Genomic DNA, 10574 nt, shown 5'->3' with positions numbered 1-10574 from the left:
ACTCATGTTGAAACTGCAGTACGGACTGCACGTGTGAGTTCGCTGATGCTACATACCGAAACCAGTAGTCGGGCATGGCGGCGGAACCGCTGGGGTTGCTTAGTGGCGATGGTGCTGGGCTGCTGAGCACGAGGTCGCGGGATGGAATCCCCGCCACGGCGGCCGCATTTCGATGCGAGTGAAATGCGAAAACACCCGTGTACTTAGACTTAGATGCATGTTAAAGAACCCCAGGGGTTCCAACTTACCGGAGTTCCGCACTACGACGTGCCTCATAATCATATCGTGGTTTTGGCATGCAAACCACATAATTTCATTTTTCCTTGGAGAAGGGGTGGGGCACTGCGGAGGCTACCTATTCTCATTGAGGCAAAGCTACCGGATGCAGCTTCTATCTGAGCAAGTGCACGACGGGAAATACATAATCGTGTAGCCTTGTTCCAAGGTATTACAGCTGGTGCAAATGCAGAAAGTGGTCGTACTCGCCATCACGAGCTCTGTAATATCCAGAGTGTCACTGGAACTTCCCCAAATAGTCAAATGGCATATATTCGGATAGGGCGGAGTAGCCTGTATAATTTTGACGAAGGCTTTGGTTTGCAGCCGGCGCACGATTTCGATTTCCAGTAGTGCTTGGTGGGGCAAAGTCTTTTGTTCACCATATAGCGAGTGTCAAGCTGAGCAGGTGCCTTCATAAAATTTTAGCGGCAACGCGCTGTTGAAGGCTTGGCGGGGGTGGTGTCAGGGCGATGGCAAACAGAAAACACAAAAAAGACCGATCAAACCGGGATTATATATATTTAAGCGCTATCGCAGCAATAAAAGAAACTAAATCTTCAAACAAGCAGGGTCTCTCGAATGAAAAATTTTCTCTGAGAACGGGCCAAAGCTACCGAGATGAGAGGGACGCTTCTATTGAAAACGTACACAAGAAGGACATTCCGAGTGAGTGCCTGGAGCACCTTCTATTTCGAGAAGGATCACGGCTTCTTCGGTTCATAAGACCACTGCTTCCGTTCAGTGACAATACACGCTTAGGTGAAGCAATACTGACCTTGATAACCAGGGTAAACATGCCTGGTGCCATAACCCAGCACCACCACCCCATATCTAGCACTGTATCATATCATTCAAATGTTGTAATGAAATGAGTAAGTAGAACTGGGTCAGAAGAAAATAAACTTAGCACACAGTGTCACTGGTCTAAAAGGATGTCACGAAATCAAGAGTGGGTCAACAAAGAAACCTAAGCCAGCAGTTGCAACTAAAAACTCGTCTTCGTCAAAGCCCTGATGAAGAAAAGCATGCTCGACAGAATGTTGTCTGTGTACATATTGAGGCTTGCCTTGTTTGTCCCGCGTTCGCCTAATGTCCTCCGGACATGGACGCACACTCCGATTGTATTGTCCTCACTCTTCGGCAGAACATTGTGCCTCTTCGAAAACGACAGCTTTTACTGACACGATATCAGACTTTGCAGCCAAATCGCCATGAGGGAGGTCACGTGGTTCGGGCCGGTGTTAGCCCTGCTGACGGGATCCTTGGCCCTGCTTGCCGTGCAAGCACAGTACGTGCAACTGTACGACGCTGGTCCCGAGCCGTATCAAAGGAACCTGCAACGGAGCTTTTCTTCCATGGTAAAGTGACAAGAACCAATTTCGAGCTAGCAAATAAAAAAAAAAGAACATGACGGATGTGGCGGGAAGTCATATAGAGAAGGCCATGTAGTGTAGGCTCAAGCGAGTACTAACGTGTCGCTAGAAGTTATCCTCGTGCTGGTGTTTAAACAGACAGTGAAATGGCTTTGGTAAGAAACAAATTCTGAGTGCAAATAGTGGTAATAAAATGCAGTCCGAGAGAGTTGTGGGAGAGAAAGACAGAAGAAGGGGCAGAGTACAGAATTTCAAACAAGCCACGCGGTCACCTGAACTGGTGCGGCTGAGCTCCCTGACAAAAGCAGTGCAACATCAATTATTGCTGGCTATAGCACATCTTCATTTATAGGGTATCGGTGTAGCTACCTTAAGTTGACCAGCTGTTTTTGTGCCGGAAAAATATTGGCGACTATATCAGTACAGGAGGCCTATAGAAATGGCGGTTCTGGCCGAGGCTGCACTACTTTTCGTTAAGACGGGCCTGACTAAAACAGCTATTATCTTCCTCTTCACGTTAACAGCACCGCACCGGCGCCCGTAAGGAGCCAGCGCTCTGTCGAGGGTTTCTCATAAAAAACTGGATGCCAATCGCGTTAAGTGCACTGCGTAACGTCACCGGCACTCTGTTCCTTTAAGAGAAACATGCGAGGAAGCGCTCTTTTCTAACGGACACCAGTGCCGTGACAGTGAATGACCTGGGCAGGTAACGGGTGTGCGAGTTAGGCCTGAAAACTGCCGTTCACTGGAGAGAGCACCATGCTTGAGTGCATGCCATGTTTGATTGGGTGTAACTTCATCTTTTGTATTATCTTTCTCATTAAATGCGATATGTATTGTTTGAAAGGTTTGAGTTTCTCTAAAGGTTACTTGATATCTGTATGTGATTTGCTGGCGATCTTTACTTACTTTACGCAGAGTGGAGCAGAATTGAAATATTTGCTGCAGCGGTTACTACGAGACGCCGCTTTGCTACGCAAACGCTCACCAGACAACGATGAAGGGCAGGTAAGGTGTTTTTTAAACCAAAATATTCTTGCAAACACGCAGCATCCAACGCAGTATTAGGCGCTAACGGTAGCACTTGTTTCTGCACACTGCCGTCGCTATACTTGGAGAGTAAAGCAAACAGCTTGTTGGGGATAGTTCCTCGAGTTTGTGTTAATGAAAAAAAGCAAGTAGTTAGTAGCATATTCTTAACTAACTAAAGTGTTATGAAAGTACCATTGTCAGAGACACTTTTCATTTTTGCTGTTTCATCACCGCAACCGTTCTTTTCGAGCGTCTCAATATGCAGTGAAAATGACAGGATGCCATGGTACAAAGTTTTTGCTTGTAAGTAGTGCAGCGTGTTTTCTGTCGCGCTCATGTGCAGCCTTATTCAGGCACTGTCATTCAAAAATTCAGTGAAGATTTCGTGACGTAGACAATTGTGACATTAGGCACTACCTTTTACGGGTGAGACTCTACCTTGTTCACTAATAACCCTTTTCTATATGTTAGTGCAGCTAATCTCTGTATCTATGGCTGCACAGACTGAGTTACAAACTGAATAACGTGCACACTGCGTATTTGAAAGTGGGGATACTTGTGTGTGTTTGAGCATTTAAAAAAATGGTAGTTTGTCCTGACACTAGGGAGAAAATGTCCGGAGACGCATAGACTGTACTGATGGAGTTTTGATTCCAGCAAACGGTGTTGGCACACAGCAGCCATCGTCATATGCTGCAAACAAACAATTTTCTTATACTAAAGCTAATTAGCATGAACGTAATACTCACGCAAGGAGAACATGACGGGGATATTGCTGCTGCTTCTCTTATTTCATCCCTCATGTTGTCGCTGCTGTCTAACCGATTGATAAACTGATGAACGAATTAATTAATCCATTGATTTTATGATTGATTGGCGAACCAATGAAGTGTCTGGTTTATGTAATTATAAATTGTCCGTAATTAAAAGAGAGAGAAAACTCCATTAAAGTGATTGGGCTTTCTGTGTCCCTAAGTGCAGTGCCCCACTGGTTAATTTCGTTAAAGCCGACTATACGAAGTCCACCAGATACCGCTGATCTTCCGGAGTGGTGGTTTAAGTCAACCGCCCGCATTTTGAGGGTTGAGTGAACAAGGAGTTTGGCGGGAGGGTACGACATCGAAAGGATGAGCTGGTGGTTCAAAATGAGTGGGGACCCTGAGATCCGAGTGTTCGCCAAAACGCCGCAGCGTTCGTTTCTCCACCTGTGCATCGCCGTTGAATGGTGTCCCCTTCTGTCTTTCGAATAGGATGCGATCCCTCCAGGATTCGTCGGGGCTCGTGGTCGGCGTCGAGACGTGATTCTCGAGCAGCCACCGGGATTCGTGGGTGCTCGCGGCAAACGTGGCTCGGAGCTGCCACTGTTACTGGCCGGCCTCACTGCCGCCGGAGGCGAAGCGCCCAGAGGGCAGATAGACAGGCCGCTGGACTCGCAATGAACGCCCCATGCCTACTGCAATTCTGTATTCCAAAAGCAGAACTGGGTTGCAGTTGCGCTTTGATGAATTTGTCTGAAGTGCAGCACGAAGACAGGCGCTGTCAGGAGACAGGTAGCCTTCTCTGGTCTCTCATCGTGGGCATTTTCTGAAATGTGCGAATAAAAATCAAATGAAAGAAAATTAAATCAATGTAGACGACACCGAATGCAAGAGAACTACGTATAGTGCCACAGCCCCTACGGGGCAAGTAATAAAATAAAAAGCAAAATGGAAACGCCAATAAATACTCGAAATTATCCTGCCTCTGAAGTGCTATCATCATCAGCCTGGCTAGGCCCACTGCAGTGCAAAGGCCTCTCCCATACTTCTCCAACTACCCCAGTCTTGTGCTAATTGTGGCCATGTTGTCCTTGCAAACTTCTTCATCTCATCCGCCCACCTAACTTTCTGCCGCGCCCTGCTACGCTTCCCTTCCCTTGGAATCCAGCCCGTAACCCTTAATGACCATCGGTTATCTTCCCTCCTCATTACATGTCCCGCCCATGCCCATTTCTTTTTCTGGATTTCAACTAAGATGTTATTATCTCGCGTTTCTTCCCTCACCCAATTTGCTCTTTTCTGATCCCTTAACGTTCAACTATAATTCTTCTTTCCATAGCTCGTTGCGTCATCCTCAAGTTAAGTAGAACCCTTTTCATAAGCCTCCAGGTTTCTGCCCCGTACGTGAGTACTGGTAAGACACAGCTGTTATACCCTTTTCTCTTGAGGGATAATGGCAACCTGCTGTTCATGAATTGAGAATGCCTGCCAAACGCACCCCAGCCCATTCTTATTCTTCTGATTATTTCAGTCTCATGATCCGGATCCGCGGTCACTGCCTGTCCCAAGTTACCACTTCAAGTGCCTCGCTACCGATCGTAAACTGCTGTTCTCTTCCGAGACTGTTAAACATTACTTTAGTTTTCTGCGGATTAATTTTTAGCCCCACCCTTCTGTTTTGCCTCTCCAGGACAGTGAGCATGCATTGCAGTTGGTCCCCTGAGTTACTAAGCAAGGCAATATCATCAGCGAATCGCAATTTACTAAGGTATTCTCCAATAACTTTTATCCCCAATTCTTCCCAATCCAGGTTTCTGAATACCTCCTGTAAACAAGCTGTGAATAGCATGGGGGAGATCGTATCTCCCTGCCTGACGCCTTTTTCTATTGCGATATTGCAGCTTTCTCTATGGAGGACTACGATGGCTGTTGAGCCGCTATAGATATCTTTCAGTATTTTTACATACGGCTCGTCTACACCCTGATTCCGTAATGCCTCCATGACTGCTGAGGTTTCGACTGAATCAAACGCTTTCTCGTAATCAATGAAAGGTATGTATAAGGGTTGGTTATATTCGGCACATTTCTCTATTACCTGATTGATAATGTGAATATGGGCTATTGTTTAGTAGCCTTTACGGAATCCTGCCGGGTCCTTTGATTGACGGAAATCTAAGGTGTTCCTGATTCTATTTGCAATTACCTTAGAAAATACATTGTAGGCAACGGACAGTAAGCTGATCGGTCTATGATTTTTCAAGTCTTTGGTGTCCGCTTTCATATTGATTAGGATTATGTTAGCGTTCTTCCAAGATTCCGGTACGCTCGAAGTCATGAGGCATTGCGTATACAGGGTGACCAGTTTTTCTAGAACAATGTGCCCACCACCCTTCAACAAGTCTACAGTTACCTGATCCTCCCCAGCTGCCTTCGCCCTTTGCATAGCTCCCATGGCTTTCTTTAGTTCTTCCGGCGTTACTTGTGGGAGTTCAAACTCGTCTAGACTATTTTCTCTTCCATTATCGTCATGGGTGCCACTGGTTCTGTATAAATCACTATAGAACACCTCAGCCACTTGAACGATCTCATCTACATTAGTAATGATATTGCCTGCTTAGTCTCTTAACGCATACATCTCATTCTTGCCTATTCCTAGTTTCTTCATCACTGCTTTTAGGCTTCCTCCGTTCCTGAGAGCATGTTCAATTCTATCCATACTATACTTCGTTATGTCATCAGTCTTATGCTTGTTGATTAACTTCTAAAGTTCTGCCAGTTCTATTCTAGCAGTAGGGTTAGAGGCTTTCATACATTGGCGTTTCTTGATCACATCTTTCGTCCACTGGGATATCTTACTGGCATCCTGCCTAACGAAATTACCACCGACTTCTATTGCACAGTCCTTAATGATGCCCATAAGATTGTCGTTCATATCTTCAACACTAAGGTGTTCTTCCTGAGTTAAGGCCGAATAACTGTTCGGTAGCTTGATCAGGAATCCCTCTATTTTCCCTCTTACTGCTAACTCATTGATCGGCTTCTTATGTACCAGTTTCTTCCGTTCCCTCCTCAAGTCCAGGCTAATTCGAATTCTTACCATGCTATGGTCACTGCAGCCCACCTTGCCGAGCACGTCCAGATCTTGTATGATGCCACGGTTAGCGCTGAGTATGAAGTCTATTTCATTTCTAGTCTCGCCATTCGGGCTCCTCTACTTCCACTTTCGGCTACCCCGCTTGCGGAAGAAGGAATTCGGTTCAACTAAGCTGCCCTTAACTGCCGTTTGTTCCCTCACCCAAGCAGCTCTTTTCTTATCCCCCCTCCCTTAACGTTACATCCATCATTCTTCTTTCCATAGCTCTTTGCGTCGTCCTCAATTTATGTAGAACCCTTTTCCTAAGCCTCCAGGATTCAGCCCAGTAGGTGGGTACTGGTAAGACACAGCTGTTATACGCTTTTCTTTTGAGGGATAATGACAACCTGCTGTTCATGATCTGAGAATGCCTGCCAAACGAACCCCAGCCCATTCTTATTCTTCTGATTATTTCAGTCTTATGATCTGGATCCGCGGTCACTACCTGCCCATGTAGATGTATTCCCTTACCATTTCCAGACCCTCGCTACCTATCGTAAAATGCTCTTCTCTTCTGAGACTGTTAAACATTACTTTAGTTTTCTGCAGAATAATTTTTAGACCAACGCTTCTGCTTTGCCTTTCCAGGTTAGTGAGGATGGATTGCAATTGGTCCCCTGAGTTGCTAAGCAATTGAGGCATTATCATCAGCGAATTGCAAGTTACTAAGGTATTTTCTAATAACTCTTATCGCCAATTCTCTTATCCGCAATCCCGAATTGCAGTGGTATACGTACCCGCAAGTTGTGTGACCCGCATTTTTAGATCAGGTAGAGAGGATAGCGGTGTTCAGCCGTCGAACATTTTCATAACTTGCTAGCTTTGTGGTAAGTATTAGTCACGACGGTTCCGTCCTATTACTGTTTCCTAATATCGCCTAATCACATGCCTGTTGATTCCTGCCTCGTCGTGACGCGATGACGTCAGGAACGTTTGAATCAAATATTCATTCAATAGACGCGAACGGAGGTCCAGAGTGCGGTGACGTGCTTTGACTCGGAATGTTAATAAGGAAAGCGAATAGCATACACGGAAGGGCCCTACGTATCAGGAGTGGCTAGAAGAGTTGCTGTGGCCCTTTCGCGTGCCTCTTCATTACGCACCTTAGAGCAATGTCAGCTAGCGCAACCCCGGACAGTATGTACTGTCAGACGCCAAATAAGCGTTTTCTGTAGCAGTATTTTCTACCCTGTCACGCGGGCACTCGAAAGTCTTTTGAACAAAATTACTTCTCTCGAAAAGGAGTTTCTCCCGGTGACACACAACATGGAGCAAACTCTTTTTCAGAAGGGGTCTTTTCTGGAAACGGAGTTCGTCAATCTGTTTTGTGGCTGAAAAGAAGTAGCCTCGAAACCAGCAGGCGCCAGCAATTATTATATGTAAAAAAATAATAAGCGAATGCGTATATTTCTGTTACCTAGGATCATCGTAAAAAATTATGTCTCGCAGAAGGTGCAGTGAACTCGGTAATGTTCATTTTCTCCTGTACTCTCGTGAGCAGGTCGAACGGGTCGCGGATTTCACATGATGACGCTTACAGACACGCGCCGTGCAGACGAGAAAAATCGCGCTCAGCGTTGTGAACATCGATGGCCAAAACCACTCACGAAACAGCCCTGGGCACACGCAGAAGGCACCCTATGGCGGGAACGCTGCAGCCAACGCGATAAAACTACCCCAATGTTCCAGACAAACTTGTGCACTTCGCTAGTCCTGCAAACGCTATTTAAAATCCGAGAATAAAATTTTGCTATAACGTTTCTTAATCTGCCGTTGTTCACTTATTTGAAGAACGTGTAATACAACAACTTTTCACTTATATTTCGAGATCAGTCACTTTAATTTGCGCCATCTTGTTTCGAACGCGAGCGCCATGCTCTCGGTAGCGCATCCACGAGGAAACACCAAAATGATGTTGTCAGTGCCGTGTGTCTGCTGTGCAATGCCTCTTCATTAAGAAGTCTTTCAAGTTGGTAAAAGACCGCTTTCGTAAAAGAGTTTTTGCATGCTCCTGTGACAGCGGTATTACACAACATGGTGGCTTGTACCACATACGTTCACTTTTTCTTCGTTCATGTTCGTTCTTTATTTATTCCGTCAGGGTAATACTGAGCGCAATATAATCATGAACATCCACCAACTAGGCCCGTTCATTTCTTTACTGAACACCACATAAGTCTATACTTTTTCTCAACAAGTTTTAGACTCTTATCCTTCCGCTCCTTTGGAGTCACGGCCACTCTTATAGATCCTTTTGGCACACCGAGAGCAACATTCGATATTAACTGAAACATTTGGGGGTTTCCGACCACTTACTGCGTCCGTCAGGAAAAATATGGAAGAAATGTCTACACAGATAAGTTGGTGACATCATCGTACAATCGCGACCAATGGCAATGTCCTGATAAACCGATACGCTAACTGCTTGCTCGCTCAGTGTGATCCGTTAGTAGCAGCGAATTTAAGATTGAAGCAGTACTACGTAAGGATCTCAATTGTCATGCTAGTATCTGATTCTTGGAATACATTCGTGAGGTGATGCCCTGTGATGCCAGATACATTCTTACATTCGTCGCCTTTTCTACAGGTTGTGAGAAGTCCTTCGGAGCATAAATGCAGCTCCTAAATTCCTTGTTTCTTAAAAATTATTCTCATTTTGTAGTGGTAAAATTTATGGCTAAGAAATAACAATTGTCCGATGAGCAGTCAAAATCTCAGGCAAAATGTATTTAAAAAACGCATAACGAGAAACGGCAGCCTTCCTGTACCACAAAGACGACCCAAATACACATTTCCCAGACGCATATCCTTTGCATCGCCCTGCAGAGGGAAAGAAAGAGGGCGCACAAAGCAGAAGAAAGAGCTTGCATGTATAATAACTTGACATTAATGAAAGGTCATCAAAAATCAGCAAAAACAAAAACAAAAACAAAAACATATAAGCATTGCATAACAGCAAAGTAAATATTTAAACGAGTTGGAAAATATTCATAAACAAGAATAGCAAGGATGAAAAGGAGTTGAATACAATAAAAGAAAGTCACCTACGATGACGATGCTCCCTATTGCAAAATTTGAGCGCGACTATATACGTGTTTTCATTGCGCGATCTATTGTCTGGCGCGGACAATCTGTCTCGTGCGACAGGGTGCGAACGGAGCGAAGTGTGGCGCGACTGCATCGATAATCAGGAGATCGCGAAAGGCAGCCAAGAAGCTTTAAAAGGAACTTTTTAGGTTAAGAAGTTAAAAAAAAAATGTTTCTTTTAGCGTCCTTGGAGGCAGCGCGCGGATGACGCATGGCCGCGATTCACAGTAGCGCCGCAGACAAAACCTCCGCTCATGCAGCGCTTTGTTACCAGAAATGGTATCGGTGGCGTTATCGGCGAACAGACGACGCGCGCTACACTGGCACCAGCTCGTAGCCATCGTCGCCACAGAGCCCGTCTTGCGCGGCACTGGGCTTTTCTTCTCACTCTTCGCCGTACGCTTCTCCTCCACTTTTCTCATCTCTCTTCGCTCTCGCCGTTTTTTATTCCCCGCTGCGCTCCGCGTGCGCGCTTTCATCCTACGCTGTGCTCGTTCTATCGGTTAAAGCAAGGGACGCCGGCGCCGGCCGCAGGGGTGGGCACCCCCCCCCCCCTAATAAAGGAATACGTATCCATTTAAAGAACACTAAAGAGAAACTGAATCAGATTGGAATAATAAAGTTTCCTTGCAGAACTCTACGTTTTTTTATTTCGCTGTAGTACCAGGAGAGACCCTCCGCGGTGGTTTAGGGGCTATGGTGTTGAAGCACGAGGTCGCAGGATCAAATCCTGGCAGCGGCGACCGCATTTCACTTAGGGCGAAACGCAAAGACGCCCGCGTTCCGTACATTGGGGGCACGTTAAGGATCCCCTGATGGTCAAAATTAATCCGGAGCCCTCCCATTGCGGCATGCGGCATAATGAAATGGTGGTTTCGGCATGTAAAACTTCTTAGTTCAATTCAATTACGA

At 45.7% G+C, this 10574-nt stretch overlaps 1 protein-coding gene across 1 annotated transcript; it reads left to right on the top strand.

Moving 5' to 3' along the window:
- Positions 1–1475: 1475 nt before the first annotated feature.
- Positions 1476–4407, top strand: LOC142582026 (uncharacterized). Its single transcript, XM_075691448.1, has 3 exons — positions 1476–1637; positions 2571–2660; positions 3935–4407. Exons 1-3 carry the CDS (start codon positions 1491–1493, stop codon positions 4121–4123), a joined length of 426 nt encoding a protein of 141 aa, XP_075547563.1. The 5' UTR covers positions 1476–1490; the 3' UTR covers positions 4124–4407.
- The last annotated feature ends 6167 nt before the right edge of the window (positions 4408–10574 follow it).

Source organism: Dermacentor variabilis, chromosome 5, assembly GCF_050947875.1.
Source record: "Dermacentor variabilis isolate Ectoservices chromosome 5, ASM5094787v1, whole genome shotgun sequence".
Taxonomy (NCBI): domain Eukaryota; kingdom Metazoa; phylum Arthropoda; class Arachnida; order Ixodida; family Ixodidae; genus Dermacentor; species Dermacentor variabilis.
The sequence above is the reverse complement of the archived record's forward strand: the minus strand, read 5'-3'. Positions and strand labels throughout refer to the sequence as shown.